The sequence below is a fragment of the Drosophila busckii genome, chromosome 3L, assembly GCF_011750605.1.
Source record: "Drosophila busckii strain San Diego stock center, stock number 13000-0081.31 chromosome 3L, ASM1175060v1, whole genome shotgun sequence".
Classification (NCBI taxonomy): domain Eukaryota; kingdom Metazoa; phylum Arthropoda; class Insecta; order Diptera; family Drosophilidae; genus Drosophila; species Drosophila busckii.
In genome coordinates this window covers 19,059,338-19,082,965 of record NC_046606.1, presented here as the reverse complement: position 1 = coordinate 19,082,965, position 23,628 = coordinate 19,059,338, and the positions used below count along the sequence as shown (strand labels likewise).

Sequence of the window (23,628 nt, the reverse complement as noted above, 5' to 3'; positions counted from 1 at the left end):
GCGCTGGACGTGTGGGCGGCTATATGAAAATCAAGTGAAAAGATATTCAAACATCTGTTTCATATTTTTAAATAAACAGCTAAATTAGACGCATTGCGTTCTCGCAACGTTTATAGCAGCGCATGATTTGTGCTAGTGGCAGTGACAGTGACAATAGAGACCGTGAACCGGCGCAAGAAAAAAAAAATATAAATATAAATAAAAACAAGCAAGTGCCGGAGCGTGCTCGAGTGGCGTCCATTACGCGCTCTGTCTGCGTTTCGGTCTACGGCTTCTTTGCGTTTCCGTCTTCATCTGTGCTGACAAACTTTTTGGCTTTTGGCAACAATAAAACGACAATTTTAAAAGTCAAAACTTTGAGTGCACGGTTAGCAGCCGGCAGCTTAAGTATAAACTGGAAATTAAATCAATTGTTAAAAAAGGTACGTAAGTTATGCTTGCTCAGCGAACGAATACTTGTTAATAAGTTCGAAGAATCGGAATACCGCTCCGACATATATTTATTACAAGTGCACAAATTGAATTTTCCAACAACTTTCGGCACAACCCGTAAAGCATAAAAACTTTTCGGGAGTCGCATTCACTCAAAGTAGCCCCAACAACAAGAAAAGGACTCTGCTTTTCGCTCTTCCTTTTAACTCACTTGTTTTGCGACATAACAAGTAAGTTAGAAGTCAGCACAACGATCAAATTATAATAAAAGCAGCCCAAACACATGCCGCCTACCCAAGCTAAATATTGTATACTTCAAACTGCATTTGTAAGAAATATTTATTTCTTGTCTGTTGCTTTTCTTGCCAAGTGAAAACAAAAAGGTTTTCCCAACACATGACAAGTGCGTGACTTTTGCTTAATTAAAATGCAAATGGAAATATCAAATTCTGAAGCTGGTTACTTATACAGTGACAGTTCGTTGGGCAAATTAATTTCGCTATTATATAGTGGACTTACTATCGATTTGCTTGACTGTTAAATCATTTGTTGGATTTTATTGGCCTTATCTGACAGGCGTTGACTTGTCATCAATTACGAGTTTGATAATTTGTCAAGAACATAGACACACACACACTGAGACAAAGCAAAGACACAGCTGCATTGATTGCTTTGTCTTTGGCTGAGTCTTAATGCCACACAGCTGGGCATCGGCTTGCCACAAATATATAAGCGCATGAGCTTAATTGCTCTTAATTCTCTAGCCACTCGAAGAGTTCAGTGAAATAACAAATTGAAAATAGTTTCTCAGAATTAAAATTGGAAGTTAGGTTAACCAATTATTACAGTGAAGTTCGCATGCTGCATGCAAAGCACTTCTTAGAATAATTTATATTTATTTTGCACTTAAGCTCATATGCAAGCACTGAAGTGCAGCTTATGCAATGCAAAGCGTTTAATGAAACTGTTCTGACTGCTTTGGGTGCATGCCAAGTGCCAATATAAGCGTAGCGTAAAGATGTTGCCAAAAACGCATTTCAATTTGCATATCAATACGCAGCAGGAAAATTGCAAATCGTCGCGCGTTTGCAAGCAAAAGACGCTAAGCGAATGACAGCGTTGATGCTTTGCTTAAAGCGAGACTGTACAGTGAACACGCAACTGTCCACTTGCAGATCCCACCTGACGTATATTTGCATTTCATTTATATTGACAGTCATCAAGGGGGCACGATAGCGACAATTTGCAAAAACTCTGTGGGTTGAAATTTAAGCAAGCTAACTTTAATGAAAGCTGTTTTGGATATTCGCTGGAGAGGACATTGCTTTTTAAAAATAATTTTAATGTGAAACCCATAAATTGGATTGAAATCTGCATAGTTATGTGTTTCTGAAGCGCACGCTTACTTTCTTATCTTTGACTTTATGGACCCTTAAAATGCTTCATAGTAAATGATTTATTGCCTGTCGGCCAGCACTACAGAGTTGGCTGGCGAGCACGTGTGCCCTTTGTTTGTTTGTAAGGCTTGCTCTTGGTCTTGCTCTTGTAGTGTATTTTTATAGCGCATTGTGTTTGCCTTCACATTTTATTGGCCACAGGGCTTTGCATAAATTATGCATAGCGTTCGCTTGCGTGCAACTGGATGGGATAAAGAAGCTGTTCGAATTCATTTAAGTTCTCGGCAGTCGGTCTGTCGGTTGGCAAGTCACAGGTGACATTTTTATAGCCAATCTGTGCTGGCCAAAGCAAAAGCTCCGCGAGCAGTTAAAGCAATAAAACGATTGCCACTTCCAAGGACAAGGCACTGGCCAACAGTCGCAACAATTTAATCTACTCGCCAGCAACATCTTTTGCCCGTCAGTCATACAAAACATACGCCCACAAACCGCCTGGCAGGATTCAAAAATTTCTCTAGAGACGCGCACATACGGAATGAGGCATGGGGATAGAAGTGTAGTCTATGTGTATTTCATACAAAGTGAACCATGACATTTGAAGGCTTATGTTGTTGCTGCCTTCTCCATTAACTTTGGTAAATAATTCATGCCCTTCATAGAGACAGCACGGAAGAGAGAAAGAAAGAGATAGAGAAACAGAGAGAGAGAGAGAGAGGGGTTGTAAGTTTAGCCTCAAATGCATCAAAAAATTAATTACATTTCAATTAAACCTCAGGTTGACGCCGGGCCGATGGCTGAAAAATTTCACGTAACCGAAATAATCACAAAACCGCGTCGAATATCCCAACAGAGCTTGTAACGACTAGTTGGATGCCCTACGCTTTAGATCAGATTTAAAATAACTATTGCTAAATTCCAAAGACTTAAAAAACTTTTTCTTATAACAATGCGATATTGTAGTTATATTAAATTAAAATATTTTAATGCAGCAACAGATTGTATTGTTGTCTGGTTTTTAGAGTACATTGAATTCGTTTGCTATTCAATATATCTCTCTTAGTTGAATATTTTGGTGTGCCTTAATTATCCTGCGCCACCCCGCTGTCGATAGCGTCCTGCTGGTTGTCGCATCGCGGCTCAAATATCATTAAAATGCAGAAATTGATGAGCGAGCAACTGATGTACGGACTACAACAACCATTACCACTACCGGAAAGCGGAGTAGCCATGGCTGGGTTTTTGCTGCGTCGAGTTAGGTCTGGGCGCTTGGAGCCAAGAGCACTTGGTTGGACCATGCTTGAAGTGAACATTTAATTAATTTCGCTTGTTGGCGTGGCTTGTTGCTGATTAAAACGCCATTTACAATATTTTGTGTGCATTCAAGTCAAGAAGGAGTCGGCTGCTCATTAGTTTGCCCGAACTAAGCCGGAAGGCAGCTCAGATGAATCCTGCCTGAATGATGAAGTCTCAGTAAATTATTCCCTGCAGTTATATCATGTCACTCCCACTTGTGCCTTGATTAGTGCACCAACTAGTATTCAAATTGCAGTCAGCTGCTGTTGCATAAAGATAAATCATTATGGAGCGCAGACAGTAGGACCAGCTGCGATCAGGGTCAGCCCGGCAGTAATTTGAAATTCAAAATAATCTGTATCAGTGACAATTTGTTCAACACACAAGAAATTTGTACTCAAGAGTAAAACGACACCGTTTATCTTAAGCTCTCAATTAAAGCTCATGCTTGTTGTTGTTGCTGTAACTATTTATGTTGCTGCTTGATTGCGCAAGCCCAAACCGTAGAGCGTCGCATTAGGTTAACCCAACCCAACCAAGAAAGCTGATGCTTGATTAAATTTAAACGCTTGACTGCCCAGCGGACACGAAGCTGTGACGCGACACGACATTTGCCGTCAAATAGCTGCTCATTATGACGGTCTCTTATCGCTCAACTCGTTCCCAAGAACATCTTTTTCTTTGATGATAAGCTAAAAGCGCAAAAAAAGGTTGCTGCACATACGACAAACACTTGCTTGATCAAGCTTTCACATAAATGTCTGCGTGTGGGTGCGCAAAAAATTTATGTTAGTCATTGTCTCATACTTAACCGCAGAATAGTTGCAATGTCTGCCAAGGCTGCTGCAGCAAATGGTCAATTAATAATGGTCACTGGCCCTTGAACCGCTGGCCATTGGCCAGGCAGGCAGACGACTGCAGCTTGCAGCGGAAAGTTGCTACAAGCCAGCACACAAAAGTAGGCAACACTAAAGCAGTTGCTATAAAATTCATTGATTTTCAGTCAGTAGCGACTGTATAAACTTTAGTTGTATTAATATTGCTCTAACACACGCTGCCAATGTGTGTCTTCTGTTAGGAAAAGGAAGCGTAGGGGCAAGCGTATGGGTGCGAAGGTTGTGCAAACAAATAGCGATAAAAGACAAAGAGGGCGGGACAGAAATCGCTTCAATGGCTCGACAGGAAGGTCCTTTCGGTGCCAGCCAGCGAAAAGGTTAAACGCCTAAACAAGTGAGCAATATAAACAATGAGAAGACACAAAAATCAAACAGATAAGAGCCCTCTTGGCTGAACAGTTCTAACAAATTCAAATCGTATGTATGTGTACGTATGTGCAGAGAAACGATTTGTATGGAAAATATTTGCTATGCCATCTACGCACAATTCTAAGAGTAATTTCCATAGAAAGCTAGAGCGTGGATCTGAAACAAATGATATTTAGTAGTGCGAAGCGGATGGCGTTTAGTATTAAAGTCAATTCAACAAAATTATAAATTAAATGCCTCATCATCTAAAGAGTTGCCCAATTAACTTTTTAGATGATGAGGCAAACCACAAATTTTGATTCTAGTTTTCCGAGTTTAGTCTGTAGATTACGATTTTAATATACCATTTTTGCAAACATAAGTCGACTCACCCAATGGGGTGCAATAGCGTATGCTAAGACTCTAAGAGCAGTCCCAGCTTAATGCTGCCTCGTTGGTTTTTTTTTTTTTTTTTATTTTTTTTAGCATTTATCAAGCTAAAGTAGAATTAAATTTCAAGCCTAAACAATACTCGAAAGGCTTATGGCATAAAAGAATGTTGCAATATAAATGCATAAATTTGTTAATAAATATCAATGCGGTTGTCAATTTAGACCAATAAATGAAATTGCTTAATTATTAAGCAAATTAAGTTTGGAATATTTATAAAACTGGAATAAATGCATAACAGCGCAGTTAGAGGTATAAATAAATATGTTTATTGACAGCAAGCCCAGCCGTCAAGTCGACTCGTTAGGCACTTTGACAGCCATTTGGAAATTTACTCACACTGCTACATAAAATGCTCGCAGTGAAGAAGCGCACACACACACACACACACACACACAGACACACACAGAGACACACCTAGAACATTGGCAATGGAAAGTTCAACAGTACCTTCATGTCCTTGGCATTTATTTGAGCTTCGGCTTTCAGTTTGGTTACTGTTTGCTCGACACAGTAGTATATGAGAGCCTGCTAAGCAATTTTCTATTTGAATGTAGCTGTGTGTGCGTAATTGTGAGCAAATTTTTGCTTACTCGTGCGAGCAAACGCAGAGCCTGCAGGCCGTAGTCTCAGATAGCTCAAGTCAAGTCCTGTACTTTGATTGGGAATTTATTAAAATTCATTTACTGTTTATATTAAAGTCTTTTGGCCTGACAGAATCAATTTAAAAGTTGTTTATTCAATTTGTTTTGTCATTGTCAGTGCTTTCTATATAAATTGAGGAAAAAGTTCTATCCCAGTATTGCACTCAATGTCAACAGTTGTTGTCGGATATTTTGTTGGTTTATTTTCCTAATTGCCACTGGTCACTTTCAGCTTGTAGCACACATAATTGCTTTCCTTATTCAAATTTTATTCGACCAGACTTTAGTCTCTTCTGCCAAAAATATTCACTCGCAGCAGTTCCAAAGCCACAAAACCACAATAACAGCGCAGCAGCAGCAGTACCACCGCCACCAGCAGCGGCAGTCGACAGCAACTTTGCTAAGCTATTGTGAGTTGTTGTAGTTAGGGTTTGCTGGCCGTAGTTCTGTCTCTGATTTCTCTCAGCCACGCCTCGTTGAACGTTGACTAAAAGTGGCCGTGTAAATTTGTACGAAATTCGTTTTTATTTTCCTTTATGCGAACTGCGAGCACGTTAAGTGCTCCGGTGATGGTAAACATTTCAATTTTCAAATGCTGCCAAGCAAAAACAACAACAGCAGCAGCAGCAGCAGCAGCGAGAGAGAAGCAACGAGGGCAAATAGAATATAATAGAATCTAAGAACGTCAGGCATTTGACTTCAGTTGGGGCAGGGGGAGAATGTAGTGAGTAGGTCACTCACTGGCATGTGCTTGGCCGTAAATTCATGCAAAAACAATCTTATTAATGGCTAAGGGGCACACTCACCACCCACAAATACTAACACAGCAGAGATTGTGTTAATAATGCTTAACTGCGATTTTTATACGCATTTTCTATGTTTTTGCTGTTTGCTGTTGTTGTTCTATTTTTTGTTTTCTGATATGACTATCCTGTTGCTCTCTTTGTTGTTTTGTTGCTTTGCCAATTTTAGCCATTTAGTTTGATTTCATTGTTATCTTTATGTGGCTGCCGCTTATCATTGTATCATTGACCATACAGCCGGTAATGGGCTTAGCCCATAAGGCCTCGCGGCATTTATCACAGTTTGCGAGAGGGCTCAAAGTGCTACTCACATGTCAAGGCACAAATGATATACTGCCAATATTTGAGTACACAAAGAGTAGTCAGACAACAGGCAACCATATGCCTAAAAATAACTGTAGATTGGGTTGCAAAAGTAATATAGATTTTTAAATATATCTAATGGTTTAATTTTATGTCAGGGCACATTTTAATGATTTAATTAATATTATATGGCCAGGCAAAGGTGTGAGTGCATTTGATTGCTTTCGTTGTACTTGGATGTCCGTCTGTCCAAAGTGAATGTACATACATATATTTAGCCATTGTGGGTGTGGCGAACTGTGCGGGGCGGATGGCGGTCGTAAAAATAAATGCAAATATTGAGTCACCCGCAATATTTAATGACTCGGTCGCGTTGCGAGTGCATTTGGCGCTTAAATGGGCATAAATTCTCTAATTAGTTGTTGAGCACATAAATCAGCAAATAAATAAAGTGCCATAGCCTTTTCACATGTATGTACATTCAGTATATATACATATAGAGATTTCAATTTATACACATTTAAGTTTTTACGCGTATATGAATAATGTTTGCGCATTTCAACAACTCTGACTAAGTGGTCAATATTTGGTGCTTGCTATAAGCCATGGGCAACAATTTCAATTTCCATTGATTTTAATTAAAAAATTGTTTTTTTGTCTATGGGATTTGGGATTTTTGATGCCCACGATACACTGAAATTAAACACATGTTCACAATTCAGTCTCTTAACTGTCTATCTGTGTGGGTCTGTCTGTCAATTGCTTGGCCAAGCGCTGAGTAATTTGCTTTGATGCGCTGCTAAAACTTTTCCCGCAAGCCCAACTATCGCAGAAGTTGCTGCGAAAACTTTGTAATTGATTATCATAAAAATAGAAATGTTAATTAGTAGCAATACTGAAAGGCATGTGCTGGCCATCAGCCATCAGCAGCATCATCATTATCATCAGCCAGCTGAGCTGACTGAGCTGAGCGTTGATCATTTGTTAGAGAGCTACTGCATGGCTTCGAGTTGGGACACTCTACTGGCATCATTAGTGAAATTTATGGCCAACTTAATGGCATAGTTTTCTCGACTGTTTATGCTGGCCGGCTGTTAGAAATATCTTAAAAAGTATTTAAGCCAGCAAGGGTTCTTAGCCCGGGCTAAGTGGACTTATTGCTTTATTTAATACAAACCAAGCACGCAAACTTTGTTCACCCCGCGGTGCACGAAATACATCAAAGCGAATACTCACTATAAGTATGTACGTAATGTGCGCAAAATTCGCAACCTTTAAGAGGACAGCAAAGTATTTATTTTTCTCTTTGAACGCACATGAAAGAAAACAATTTGAATGCGTTGCCAATACCGGGGGTATTCCCTAAGACTTGAATATTAAATTCATTACAAAGTACAAGGTTAACGCACTTAAACAAATAATTCTTGACATATAAGGGAACTACATGCTAAATTTATTATAGAATAAATTTAAAGCTGATGCACTAGTTGTGGTTGCAAATTTTTACGGGCTTTGGAATCCAATTACATAATTGCTTAGTCTGTGCTAGTCAAATGCAGCTTAACTAGTCGGCACTAACGATAAGCACTTGCTGCTGATAGATAAGTCGAAAGGTACGTTAAACAAAAGCAATAACAGCAAAAGCTAAACGAGGCACATGATGATGATAGGGCTCCCCTCCCCCTCAAATAATTTGTGGGGCAGCAGTCGTAGTTCAATAAAAGCGACATCAAATGTTGGCTAATGCTGGTCGTATGATCATGCTATATCCTATACTGCTATATACTATAAAGGAGAGTGCATTAAACGATTCACGTGCGCCGAAAAGTAGGCTATATATAATGTACTAGCGAGTTTGGAAAGGGGATACCAAGCTGACGGTATTGCTACTTTTAGGTTCATCTATAAAAACTTCAATAAAGAAAATCTCATTAATTTAAGCGTCTACCCAAATGACACCTCGCTCTACAGCAAGCGGGAAAATATGATAAAGAAAACAAAAATTGTTGACAAATGCATCAAAATTAAAATTACCAAGTGCCGCAGCACTTCCGGCAACATAGTGTGAGAGAGAACTGAAGCATGACAGGCACAGGCGACAGGATGACACACTCAAGCTGCTTTGTTCTGCCCTGTTAGTAATGATAATGTGGCGCGTGAGCCGCAGACAATAACGTACACTCAGATGGGTACTTGGGGACTAATAAGATGACGGCAGACGCCAACTCACTGCCTGCCTGCCTGCCAGACTGCCGATAATGATTTTGATGATGTTTATAGCTTGAGTAGTAAGCGCTCTTGTTGTGATTGGTGACTGGTGGCTGGTCGCCGCTCTTGTTTGTCAGCCGTCAAACGCGTTAATATAAAATTGTTAACTGTCATTTTTTACACAATTTCCGGCTGTCACAGTTTGTTTTACTTATTACCTGCCCTCTGGCAATGTTGTTCCTGAACAGTTAGCCAAACGCACTTCCCATTCATTTATCAAAATTTATCCAGAAATCATATATTTTGCCTTCGCCCGCAGCGTCAAAAGTATTTTAGACATTTCTGGCTCAACTGTCTACGAAAATGACAACTGTTTAATTTATTAAAATTTTGCCAAAGAATGTTTTATACAATGTACAAAGGGTCTTTTAATTTAAAAAAAAGAGATTTGTTTGTAACAAGTAGAAGGAGGTGTGACAGACCCCATAAAGTATATATATAGTCTGGATCAGGCGGCGAGCTGAGTCGATATATGTTCATAAGTCATGTCTGTCTGTATGAGCGAATATATTTAAGAAACCATAAAAGCTAGAGACCCCAAACTTGGTATGTATGTCGATCTATTTATATCCTAATCGAATCGAGTTATTTTAGAAATAGCATATACACTCTTACTTATAGCTATTGTATAGGAGATATCAACGATTTGGTATATGTACAGCTTATAATGTTTATTTATGCTGTTAATGTTGGCTCGATCAGATAATTATTACAGAAATCAATTAAAAAAACACATTATCTTGCAGTTGCTACAATTCTTAGCTCGTTGTACAAACTTTAAAAAGGTTCTAGCCTTGAAACCCACTGCTGGTCAGTCCAACCTTTATTTTATTTTTTTTAACTTTATTTCGTTCCAGTTCGAGTCCTGTTCAAATCCCGGCAATAACAAAACCATACTTTATTGTTTTTTTTTCTTTTTCGTAACTAGCTATATTAACTATAACTATATTACTCGTATGGAGTCTTGAAATGTCCACTACGCACGATTTGATGCATTTATATTTTAAAATAAAATCATTTTTATTTGTAATTGGATTTTATTATGAGTATCTGAGTATAGCACTTTAAATGACATTTGCAGAATGTGACAAACTGCAGAATGTGTCTTTATTCGGCATCTAATTGAACAGTAGCTAAAATGTATGAAAAGCGCATACGAATTTCTAATTAGATTAAATCCCTGAAAACTTTAGTACGTAGTTGTTAAACAAATCCAATTAAATTTACATCTATTCGGTAGCTGCACGTCGTGCTTGTTGCCAGCTTTATGCTACTGGTCGCCTATGAAGCACTTGCCACATGCCACATGCAAACTACATACAAAGTACGTAGATGGAATCTTTACCAAGCACACAGATTGCGGCAGGCTGGGTTTCCATTGTAAACATCGATGTAACTACAGGTTGGAATTAAAAGCGTATCGAATGTGCAACTGCGTAAACGGATAATTATTGAGTATGATTTTGAACATTTTTAAAATGCCATCAAATGGATATGCATGTGTGTGTGCGTGTGCGTTAGTCTTTTATTTTTTGTGTAGCATGTCGAACAATTATTGTCGGAGAGCTTCTGCATAGTTGGCAGGAAATGCAAAAATCTCAATTGAATGCATTTAAATGCGATTTTATAAAAACTCGATTTGAAATCAAAAATTTAAATTTAATTAAGGGCTGCAACTCTTGTGTCGTTTACAACCAACAGCAACAACTAAAGAGTGACTAGTTAGACGCGTAATGGCCACACTTGCACTTCCGCTTCGTTGCATTTTGTTGCACAGACTGCACATTTGTTTTAAAAGACAATCGCGCAGCCCCAGTTCCATCTTAAATTCGTACAACTCCCTTATGACAAGAGCTGCGCGCTCGTGTTTGTGTTTGTAGCTTGTCGCAGACGCGCCAATGGCAATGACAACTTAAATAAATGCCAGTCAAGGCAACAATTTAATCCATTGAGACAGTGGGGGGTGTGTCAAAAGGAATCGCAATGTGCGCAATGCTCAGCTTCAGCTTCAGCTCAGCAGTGCAAAAGTTACTTGAAATTCTGACTAAGAAGCAATTTTTGAGCAGAGAAACTTTTACATTTATACAAATCTAATGCGCGCTGTCTGATTTTACTTTTTTCTTTGCAGCTAGCAATTAGCAATGAGCCAAATATTAAGCGAAACTTTGTGAATAAATAACAACATTGAAGATAAAACTTAAGACGTGCCTGGGAGAGCACGACGGAAATGGCTGCTTAAGTGGCACACTTCCGGTTAAGCCGGACACTACTAAACAGCAGAGAGACCAAAGGCCACAGTTAAGCCAACCCAGACACAGACGCTTTTGACGTTTCTCACAGTCCGCCAGCCCAAATATTCAACTGGCAGCTTCCAGCTGCCATCTGGGAATCTTACATTAAGAGCGTACAAACAAAAACTGTTGAGCATGGCGAACTTCAGCAATGAAACGACTAATGCCTGGCTGGTCACGGTCAGCACACAGCTGCCTCAAGTGCTGGCAGTCAATTGGAACTTGAGTGGCAGCTCCACCACATTAGCCACGCCAAGCAGCAGCACCACCACCACCACCACCATGAGTAGTCCAACTGTCAGTGGCGCCGATGCAGTCGGCGATGCCTTGGACGCCGACAAATCGGGCATCATACACAATCAGTTCGTGCAGATCTTTTTCTATGTGCTCTACACCACTGTCTTTGTGCTTGGCGTCTTTGGCAACGTGCTCGTCTGCTATGTGGTGCTCAGGAATCGCGCCATGCAGACGGTCACCAACATATTCATCACCAATCTGGCGCTCTCGGACATTCTGCTCTGCGTCCTCGCCGTGCCATTCACGCCGCTCTACACCTTCATGGGTCGCTGGGCCTTTGGACGCACGCTCTGCCATCTAGTGTCCTTTGCCCAGGGCTGCAGCATCTATATATCCACGCTGACGCTGACATCGATAGCCATTGATCGCTACTTTGTGATCATCTACCCCTTTCATCCGCGCATGAAGCTCTCCACCTGCATTGGCATCATAGTTAGCATCTGGGTGATTTCCCTGCTAGCCACTCTGCCCTACGGCATGTATATGAAGATGAACGACGATGGCAATGCCACCCAGCTGGCCAATGAGACGCTCGCTAGCGTCAACGCTGCAGCAGATGCCAGCTCAGCTGCCCAGGCTTATATGCAGGTGATGACTGCGGGCGTTACGCTGGCCCCGGAGCTGACGGTGCATCCTGTGTACTGTGAGGAGAACTGGCCGTCGGAGGAGTACCGCAAGGTGTTTGGCGCCATCACCACAACGCTGCAGTTTGTGCTGCCCTTCATTATAATATCCATTTGCTATGTGTGGATATCGGTAAAGCTGAACCAGCGGGCTCGCGCCAAGCCGGGCTCGAAGTCGTCGCGACGCGAGGAGGCAGACCGGGATCGCAAGAAGCGCACGAATCGCATGCTGATTGCCATGGTGGCGGTCTTCGGACTCAGCTGGCTGCCAATCAATGTGGTGAACATCTTTGATGACTTTGACGACAAGTCAAATGAGTGGCGCTTCTACATACTCTTTTTCTTTGTGGCGCACTCGATTGCCATGAGCTCCACCTGCTACAATCCCTTTTTGTACGCTTGGCTCAATGAGAATTTTCGCAAGGAGTTCAAGCACGTGCTGCCCTGCTTCAATCCCTCGAACAACAACATTATCAACATTACTAGAGGCTACAATCGCAGCGATCGCAACACCTGCGGCCCGAGACTGCACCATGGCAATGGAGAGGGCGGTCCTGGCGGCAGTCTGGATGCGGATGATCAGGATGACAATGGCATCACGCAGGAGACCTGCCTGCCCAAAGAGAAGCTGCTCATCATACCTCGTGAGCCTACCTATGGCAATGGCAGTGGCGCCATTTCGCCCATACTCAGTGGTCGTGGCATCAATGCTGCACTCGTGCACAGTGGGCAGTCGCAGCTGCGGGAGCAGCAGCAACAACAGCAGCAGCAACTGGAGCTAATGCGACGTGGCGCACCACGGCGTGGCCTGGATGAGGATGCGGACTACATAGACTCCGGCGATGAGCAGACGGTGGAGGTGCGCTTCAGCGAGACTCCATTTGTCAGCTCGGACAATACAACGGGGACGAGCACGCTGGAGACGAGTGCCAGCCACTGTCAGGAGCTGAATGAGAAAGGCTTGACTGTTGGCCGTGGCGACAACAGCAGGCGGGGTAACTGAGATAGGGTGAGTACCATAGCCACACAGCATTTGCATTGCTCGCCATTCATTCCAAACCACTTTTAAAAATTACAAGCAAATCAAATTTTGTTCAGGTACGGCAACTCACTTTGAGTCACGGAATACTATAACCGGATCATAATATTCGGCCTTCACTCAAACAGAGCATGATAAATCACATTTCTTTTCTGGCAACTGCTGCTGCACTCAAACAGCAACCTACATGAATTCTATCAAATTTCGCAGTGTCATGCTGCACTTTGGCATGCAATGTTTACAAGCACTTAGATATGTATGTGTGTGTGTTCGTTTGTGGGAGTGGCCCGAACAGTGACTGGGTTGGCCAGGGAATAAACCAAAGTAACATATTGCGTGGGTTTCATAAGCTTTTCTTTTTACATGCATTCTGGTTAAGTTACATGCAATTCTGATTAGAAGCGAACTAACTCTTTCAACTATAAGGTTAACTATATATTGCTCACTTTTGTTTTTCTTAATTTTTTTCAAACGATTGAGCGTCGATTTAAAATTCAAGGCACACTTTTTCCCAGTATTACATTTTTGACTATCTTTAAGTATTGTTCAACAGCTGCCTTCTATACATCGTTTTATTTGTCGTCGACTTTGACATTTTCATAAAAAATTTAAAGAGCTAGAACACCCAAATGTACCTATAATTCGAATGGTTGAGTATCTTGTCTTTTATAATTAATGTTTTTGTTAATCTCTTAAGTTTATATATTATGTAGATTTCCTACATTTCTTCTACGAGCTTACTTAGAGTCCGTGATATGGTGTGTTTTAAAGTCGTCTTAACAAGTCCTCGATTGATATCTGGGTGTTGTAATCTTGACCGATATCTCTGCTGTTACTTGTCGTTAGATAATACTGTATTGCATACTTTGGTGTCGCTGGTTAGTTGTTGGGAATAGTTAAAGAATAAATTCGAGTCTCCATCAGATTTTCCTTCAAAACTTGATGTTTGATGAATTTAGGGCAGAGCTTGGCCTGGACCAAGCCAAGTAAAATAAATCATAATTCAACAAAAATAAAAGGTCAAAATAAAAATGGCACAGTTAATGAACAATTAGCTCTTTTATGATTTTATTTCTCTTGGTTTGTTGCATGGCTTACACTTTAATGTTGCGGATTAAATTTATTTAAGTTGAATTTTTAGCTATCAGTTCGGTTTCACTTGACCTGTCTTGTTTGCATTTAAATCACAACACTTTTTCTAAACCTAGCGGCTTCGCCAATTATGTGTTGCCAATAGTTAGTAAAAAAAAAGTGACAACAGCTCTTTACTTTAACCATTAGTTGGTCTTTATTGAAGAATGATATACAATTATTATTGTTGCTCATAAAATCAAAGCAATACTTCGCGTCTTATATTTTTGAGATACAGGATCAAGGCCCCAAATTCTGTTTGATCGCTTGGTTTTTTCGACTTTGGAGTCATGTATATATATATATATATATATATATAAATTGTTTAAACTATGAATTATTCTCTTGAACTGTACTGTATCATCCCAAAGCATCCACATATATATTTATGAATTTAATTCATATCTGGTACACGCTCATCAAAAGATTAATGGATATGCACGTGCTGCATCAAAATGCGAACGTCAATTGCGAGCCGGCTTGATAGCTGGCTTGACGTGTGTAAGTTAAAGGCCTTGTAAGCCAAAGGCTTTAAGTGGATTATGAAAAATGTGCAAAATATATGTCCAGCATTTACAAGCAGCTGTTGTGCACTACACGCCGCTTATCATAAATAACAGGGCAGCGAAGCAACATGGCCAACAACAACATTATATATTTATGCACACAAATTACTAAGTGGGGCAAGCAGAAGCAAAGCTGTAGCTGACTGCAGAGAAATAAGCAACATGCTGGCAACGATAAGGTGAACTGTGTCATAAACATGACGCCTTGCCGCTGAATAATTTACATTGGCTTATTTATTTATAATTTTTATGGGATCACGTTATGGTCTATCTGTCTACTTGGCCTGGTCGGCCTGGTCTGTAGAAATGGGCAGCCGTAAACTTTATAAATATCGCTCGACATTGGAATTTTATTAGATTAAAATAAGAATTTACGATTTTAAGCAAGCAGCGGACAATTTCGGTAGCAATATTATTAAATTGCGAGCATATTGTATGTTGTAAATAACAAATGTTTTGCAAGCAGTAATTTAATAATACTTATTGTATAAATAAATCATGTTTCCATCAACATAATTCGAATGTGACAGCGCACAAAGTCCTCTCAAAGTTATCACATAATAATCCAATAACAGTTAAGAATGTTTCTTAACTTTTAAATGCTCCAATGTTCATAAAGATGGAAAACAAACAGTTTTCTGGCTTTTTTTTTGTTCTTTCATAGCAATTTAAATATATATGGTTAATTTTTGTAGTGATTGCAAAATATAAATCCATTTATTTGTTTTGGTCTTGCAGTCAGGTACATCAAAAGCTTTAATTAAAAATAACATTCTCTTTAGTATAGAGAGGCTCTCAATAAGAGTAAATTTAGAATAAGTGAAATTAATGTAACGAACCCATCTATAGGCTCTATCACTAAGCATACTTAGTGGCTCTATATTGTTTTGTTCGTCAAAGGCACAGAATAATTCGAGTCTTTTCGCTGTCAATTTGTCTAATTCGAGACAAAAATCGAAAATAGTTTAGAGTTTTTTGCACAGCCCAAGTCGGGGCTGTTGTTAATGCATAAACTATTGTTAACTATTGAATAATAATAATAAATTTGACCAAGGAGGCAAATATAAACTAAAATTTGTGAAAGGTTTTTAATTTTCATAAAAATTACATCGCAAATGGATAAAGTACAGTTTTCGCAATTATATAATTTTTGTATAAGGTTCAGAAAAAATTTATTGAAAATGATAATTTATTTATTTATCATATTTATTTTGAATACGAAAAAATACCACTAAATAAATGAAATAAAAAAATATTATCTTTAAAGCTTTTTTCTTTACCTAAACTAAAATATACTTTCTTTTAAAGCTTTATTTTAAGGCTGCCCGAAATTATGGTTGCTACTTAGTTTATGTTAAAATATCCCTTTTAAAGTCTTCAAAAACAAACTTGCCTTTGCACACTTGTGTGTTGTTGTTATTTGCATTTTTACCATGTTTGCTTTTCGGCTTTGAAGACAAACAAACAAAACATGGTTGCGGCACAGGCACACATTTGAACTACGCTACAGCGTTGGGCAGGAGAGAGGCCTTTAATTTATGAAATATTCAGCAGAGTCGTTAGTGGCGTACACTATGTTGTCGGGCCTAATTACCCGTTGGCATATGGGCGGCCCTAATAGCGCCCCGCTCGGATGAGAGTAAATAAAGGCTCAGAGTGAGTGAGTGTGAGTGTGCGGACAGTGTCTCGCATAAAAAATGCAACATTTGCTTAACTAGTACATACGCTCTTATCTAGACTCCCAGCAGCTAGGAGGGAAGGGGGCGCGACTGCCAAATCAGGGCAGTGAGTGATAGTCCCTGTTCGACGCCAGCAAACTGAATGCATTATGCATAAGAGTTGCAAGTGATATTGCCAACGGCAATTGTCGGTCCGCCTGGCTGTCAGACAGTTTGTCGGGCAACATTCTGAAAGTTGGCAAAGTTGCCAGCGATTTATAGACGATGTGTGTGTGTGTGTGTTTGTGTGCATGTGTGTGTAAGTAAGCTGCCTCTTACCTTGTTGGCGTCTCTGTGTTAGACAGTTTTGCTCTGGCAAAAGATTTGAGATTAGTCTCTGCTGATAGAGGCGGCCACGAGTTCACCTAGAGAGCAGGTGCAGAGCCAGACGGATGCGGTGCTTATTGAACTTAGTGTTAGACACTGAAATGTCGGTATTTATGTTAATTGTTTTTTACGGGCCGCTCGTTTGGACAGGTGTCTTGGGAGAATCTATTGCTTTGAGTATTTAAGTGCACATGAGCAGGTTGCACAAAATTGTCTGAGATAGAATTGCATATGTGTCAAAAAAACAAAGCTCACAGTATCACAAACTAAAAAGCACTGTGCTGCTCTAGCAATTGCAGGGCCCAACTGAGCCATAGATGAGCAGATTACAAAGCGTGCGGTGAGTCATATACATCACAAAGTAGATAGAATTATCTTTGTGTGTGTTTACTTAGATATATAATCAAGAGAAAATATACTAGGATAGCGTGAATAGATATGACAAAATAATATATTCGGAATTAAGGAGCACCAAAGTAAATATCTGGCTAACCATAGATGCTTGATGTTATGTTAGGATAGTGTCGTCGCTCTCGCTATGGTGGTCACAACAACGTCGTAACGAAGACTCTCAAAAATAGATCGTCAAATGAGACATTCAGCGTCAGTCGTCGAGCAAAATTGTGTAGCTTGTTCTCGCTCAAATTTGCTCGAATTGTTAATATTTTAAACTCATATGTGCACTGCAAAGGACATTGGGAGCATGTTTTAAGTGAAAAGGAATATAGCAATACGTGTACGATAATATATAGACAGATAGTTAAATGCCTTGAGATGTGTGGTGAAAATGTCAATTTTGTTGAAGGGTTGTGAGCTGCTCATGGTTCGGAAGTAAAGTTATTGCGCAGAAGCAAGAGAAGACGTAATACCGCAGCAGACGCGGATAATACTAAGATAGTTGAGCTGCCAGTGCACTGTAGTGGAGCTCGCAAGGAGTCGAACAAACACCAAAAGTCTAGCTTCGATATATCGCATCGATATGTAAGTGTTGGTGAGGTTGGCTCAACATCAGAGGCCAGGTTGTTTGTAAAACTGAGTGGAATATGAGCCAATGTGGATCTCGGAATTAGTCTGATCTCATAACTAGAGAGTATCGCATAGAGCCACACACACCAAAAAATCAGAAGCCAATCTCAACACGCCAGAGCAGATCGCCATAACCATTAACAGGCCAGAGTACACTCAATGCAAGGGCTAGAAGCATATTAGTTATTTGGCTCGGTCATACGAGACTATACAGCTCGATGTCTGACACTACGAGCCAGATTTAAAGCTCCGTATCGTCCACTGTCACATCACTCGCTGAGCTCAGCGACACGACGCTCAGTAATGTCGATGTGTGATGGAGTATGTGTGGACAGTGATCTAGATAAATGAACTTGTGCACAAGTCAGATATACATAGTTAACTGTTGAGCTTGGTCATTGATTCTGATAAGTATAAGGCAGATTCACTATACAGCACAGCTCGCAAACAAACGACGAAGTGATTATTTTTGCTATGTGTCTTGCACCCGAGCGCTCTCACATATCGTTGAGAAATGAACTATTCGGTAGAGACAATTCTGGAGACACAGAGCGAAGCCAGTAAACAATATAAACTAACGGCACTGACGGGGTCAAGATAGGAACTAGATAATGTCAGTGCACTACAGAACCAGGCACTGAAACAGTACAATGTAGACGGATATTGATAGAAGTGTGAGCCGGATATACATGAGGAGTTGTTCGTAGTGCACTTAGACAGGGGTAGCACATGATGACACGCAACACTAACTCTCATATTTTTAATAGCCTTTGCGCGAGCTTGCTCACGTCAGTGCTGAGTAGAGTACAAGTATTTCATCGATAACAGGTGTGTACACATATAATTATCTATACATTTAGTATATATCCTTCCATGTACTGATAGATTTCCATAGATCGATTATAATCCAACTGAGCAACAACTATGATCTAGTTTGTTGATCTATGACAAGGAAGCTATAACAAAGTTACGTGATGTCGTCACTGAGCAAAAAGCAAAGCCACGCAGGCCCAAGAGAATATAAAGCGGACACGAGGGCTGTGTATACTGGAAGAATGAGTCGGACAGATAAGGAGTACAGATATTAGAAGTAACACACTAGTTGTGACCTTCTGATTACACATTGGATCATGAAAACCAATGTCAGAGTGACAATAGACTAATACGAATAACAGTGTACATGCATGTTTAGACCACTAAATATGCCGTTAGTTCTCAGACAGCACCTAATTATATAATGAAGTAGTGCATTTTATGATATTTTGGACCAAAGAATTTAATATGAAGTGTTTTATACATTATTCAGCAGCGATTGCGCCAGAAATAAAATTGGAGAAATGCTATCGCCCCGCGGAAAAAAGAGTGTGGTATATCTTTCTGTCACCCGCCTGTTGAATGTTGAGAACCGAACGAAGGAGACGAAGAAGTACTACGTATACCGAGTAATAGAAGAGATTTTGCGCAGTATGGACGACCGAAGATGGTAGTAATCACGAGCATCACAGTGAGAGATGACAGGCGACGAGTTATGAAAGAGAGAGACGCTATACAGATTTTTAAACTTTTTTTCATCCCGCCCTCCACTCTCAAAGTCCAATGATGAGCACACCTGTTAACTTTCACCAGAAACTCACACACAAAGCATTAAGCACATCTTTCTACAGTTCTGTTGTCTCAGAGATTGTATGACTGATGTATAGTGGCAGCTGTACCACGCAGTAGATGTCGCTGGCCATTGGCCTCATATAATTTAAGAATTACGTAAATACTACTACACATCTATTTATTAATGTTTGCTAATTGATAGCAACACGAGAAACGAGCCGTTTGCCACCAAGAATCGAGAGCCAATGCAATTGTCAAGTGCGCTTGCCAAGCAAGCACTCATAGGACAGCACCAACATTAGCATACGCAGACGACCAAGTAAGCTGCACAGGCTAGTACCGATTTCGGAGAGTGCCCACACCAAGTGTTAGATCAGCTTGGCTTGGAATCTCTGCAACAATACTGAGACGAACAGGAGCGCACGCGACGTAAGAGACACAGAGCGCGATGTCAGCTAGCGAGAGCAGACATTTATTACAAAACAGAAGCATCAGATATGTTCATGTATGACGAGACGCCAACGACAAGTGGCAAGCGTTCAAGCTAATAGTGACACAATAATATCTCAATTTGTGTCAGCGCTAACGCAATTTATTAGCTCAAACTTTTCAAAACAATTCCACGCAGAATTTATGAAGCGCCAAAGTCCAAAGGAAACGGAAAACTTTGGGCAAACATAGGACTTACATTGAGGGTCATAAATTTTATTGAGCTGCTATGGAGCGGTGGGTTGAGCTAAATGTTAAATAAGTAAACCATAAAAAGTATGCTTGAAAATTAGTAGATACTCTTGACGTCGTGTGCCAAGCGATTATAACAAGCTGGTTCGACATATTACGTATACGTATACGCACGAGGGTACGTTGCCTACGCAAATATTTAGAGCTGTTAACTCGCTCATCAAAGGCGCCTCACGCGCTGTCGTTACCATGGGCCGTAAGAAATTAGATGCGTCGCCATGCCAAGCACGTAGCACATAGATTTGCAAAAATTTTCATGCACACATTGAGCTGCAAGAAATGAAAATACTTGAGTGCCAACGCACTTTGTCAATTCAAAATTATATATGGTATTTGAAATTCCCACTGCGCCAAGTCTGTAATTGCAATTCTGGCTATTTTTATTGATGTTCATATGGACGAGGCGCCAATTAGTTGCGGTAACATTTGCAGCTGCAGACGTGACCCGCAGGTGTGAAACATGGGCCACCAGGTTGAGTCAGTTGGCAAGCACGTGCCAAGCTGTTGTGAAAGATTGCTTGGGTTAACCGGGATTAATCTAAATAGTTGCTGATCATATATAATTTATGTCTGACTGGCCACAGATTTGCCTGCAGATTTGGCAAGTATGTGTCGGAACCACAATCGCCCTTCCCACTTTTGCCCCTGAGCCGCTGATGCCGCCTAGCATCGGCGTTTGTGTTGACAGCATAGCTTAACGCCACTTAATGCAAGCCACAGGCCATGGGCCAACTTGACAAGCACCGAGTGTGGGCGCTGTGCTCTCTGGTATCTTTATTAGCAACTTTATGAACAGTTAATTAAATTTTTGTGTTTAATGATTCGACGAGCAGAAGTCAGACCAAGCCAAGTATGAGATGGCCAATATAAATACGCTTGCGGCTTGGCGTTTATTAAAGTTGAAAAGGCACTGCTTGTTATTGTTTTTGTTTGTTTGTTCGTTCGTTCATACGTTCGTTCGTTTGTTCGTTGCTAGGCAGCCTAGCTCCAACAATTACAAGTTAAATGAAACGTTAAATGCCTTTAATAATTGCCAAAAGCAGAGAAAACTTTCCGCACTCTTGGACAAATTTCTCAACTAACAGCAGATAGCATTTTATTGGCAAGAGAAAGGCCACAGCTATTTTAGTGATTAGAATCTTGAAAATCATTACCAGTGTCCTTAGACGACTTAATAACAGTTCCACTTACAGTTACACTTTACTCATGGACAGTGGGATTAAAGTGTAAGTATTAGTTGGGTTAGAAATCCCTTGATTCCTTTACAATTCTCAGTTTCGAAAGATGGCGACGCATGTGTCTGTTATGCTTAACTCTGAGTAAAGTTTATATTTCAGTCTTACTTTAGTAATTATTTAAAAGCAGTGTCCAGTGTCTTCTTCAAATGTCACAGACTCCTTCAGGGTTATTCATTTGTTATGATGTTGTTCGAATAATTATGCTGTGGCGACTAAGAAAAGAAGCAAGAGATGAAAACATAAACAAATTCATGGAGTTCTCCGACAGTTGGACAGACTGAACATTTACATTTAATGTATAGAATTATTTTTTCATTATTTTAAGTCGAGAAATGTATGCTCATTTCTTTCGCTGAGTGCAGCCCTCGCTGGAGGACATAGCCCAGCGAGGCGTCGTAATTGTGTTGGAGCTCACAACACCTGTCAGCAGGTGGTTCTCCAGCTCTGCAGCACTCCAGGCACCAGATTTTGCTCCGACTACGCCAATGTCTGTCTGAAACGTGGTTCAGACCGTCAAAGTTGGCTAGCCGTAGCTCTGCTCTTGAGATGCTGACAGGCCTCGTGGTGGTAACAACAACAACAATAACAACAGCGAGCATTTTATTGTTTATTCTTTCAACGTCATTTCTTAATTTATGTGCTGAAAGCAAAGAAAGCGCAAAAATATGAATGGGGAAAAATAAACAAAGACATCTCGCAACACGGCCGCCATGATTTTGATGTGCAACAAAGCGATAGAAACAAACAACAGCAAGGTCTGTGGAAAAGCACTCGACTCGACTCGACTCGACTCGACTCGTATATACACTTTAAAGCAAATGTTGGCAAAAGTTAAAGCAATGTGAATTTATTACGACAAACTTGCGATAGTTAGCAAAGCTTTATGTGTAAAGTGTTGAGCCAACAGTTGGAATCTTGGCAAAGAACATTACAAAAGCTGCCCGAAAATTATTTCCATAAATATAAAGTGTTGGCAGCTGTGCGGGTTACCTTTGAGGTTGACTAGTTGTGTGGGCGTGACGCTGCCGAAAAATAAGAAAAACTGAAAAACACTGACAGCTGCTAGGCTCATAATTTATGGCTCACACACACGCACAGACATCAAGCTATGAAAGCAGAAACTTTTACCATAAACGAAAAAAAAAGTTGAGTGCAATTCGGTTTTTCCTAGTAGTCTTAGCCATATTGAGAAGGACACGCTCGCATATTGAACGCGAAGGTAACTTAAAGCCGCTTCTGATGCTGCTTAATGATATCCTGATTTATATATAGTATATATGCCCAGGCTGTCATTAAAGCCACGTCACTTCTTAACCAAAATCAATCACATTAAATCAACAAGAGAGCGAGAGCGAGAGCAAGAGCGACACAAAAAAAAATGTCATCAAAATCAAGACAAAGTCAACAGAGCACCCGCAATACAAAGGGATGAATACAGCAAAACAAGAACAACAAAAAAACGTGCACATTATCATTATTTTAATCAGAGCTGGCTACACTACGCGTCGCTCAATTGCGATTGATATCGGCGCCAGACGAAGACCCCAGCCAACCCACTCTATCCCGTGTCCTTTTTAGATGTGCTTTGCACACAAGTACTAAATATACGTTTTTTTTTATTTTTTTTTTATTTTACAAGTGACAGCTCGTCAGCCAACGTCAGACAACCTGCGTGTCATTAAGGCACAATACAAGACCGGGGCTGAAAACACGAGCATGAAATAATCATTCACTTTGCCCAGGCATTTTGGTTTTTTATGTTTTAACAACTTCTTTTGACTCGAGCTTATAATCAGCTTAGGGAGTCCTTACAGTGGATCGCATATACTTTTAAATTTAATCAAATTTCAAGCTGCGGCAGCTTTAAGTACGCAGCGTACCTAAGCGGCTACATAAATATTGTTATAAGACAGGCTCCGCCTGCCGTTAGCCTATTGCGATTTGTCATTTTGGCCTGCCGTATGGTCGTCGTATCAATCAAATCTCTACACAAATCCCTAGCCAGATAACTAATACATTATTTAATCGCTCTCTGAGTGAATTAAAATAAAAACTCACCTACCCTGTCCAGGGTGCATACTTATTAGGCGCACTATGCCTTGTTTGCCGCAAGCAAATTAATTTTATAAACTCTCAACGGCAAAATGGTCCTACAGATGGCCAGGCACAGTGGTGCGAATCAGTCCCAAAAG

The 23,628-nt window shown here is 40.3% G+C and overlaps 1 protein-coding gene across 2 annotated transcripts in view; it reads left to right on the top strand.

Annotated features, from left to right (window-relative positions):
- Positions 1–23,628, top strand: part of LOC108600911 (prolactin-releasing peptide receptor) — a 28,418-nt gene continuing 4,790 nt past the window's right edge. Inside the window, exons 1-2 of one of the 2 annotated variants that reach the window (XM_017988744.2) lie at positions 1–422; positions 10,963–13,054. In XM_017988744.2, the coding sequence (XP_017844233.1) occupies positions 11,261–13,048 (1,788 nt within the window). In that variant the 5' untranslated portion in view covers positions 1–422; positions 10,963–11,260 and the 3' untranslated portion in view covers positions 13,049–13,054. Of the gene's footprint in view, positions 423–9,201; positions 9,381–10,962; positions 13,055–23,628 lie in introns of those variants that run through there. The other variant, XM_017988743.2, reaches the window with a different exon arrangement.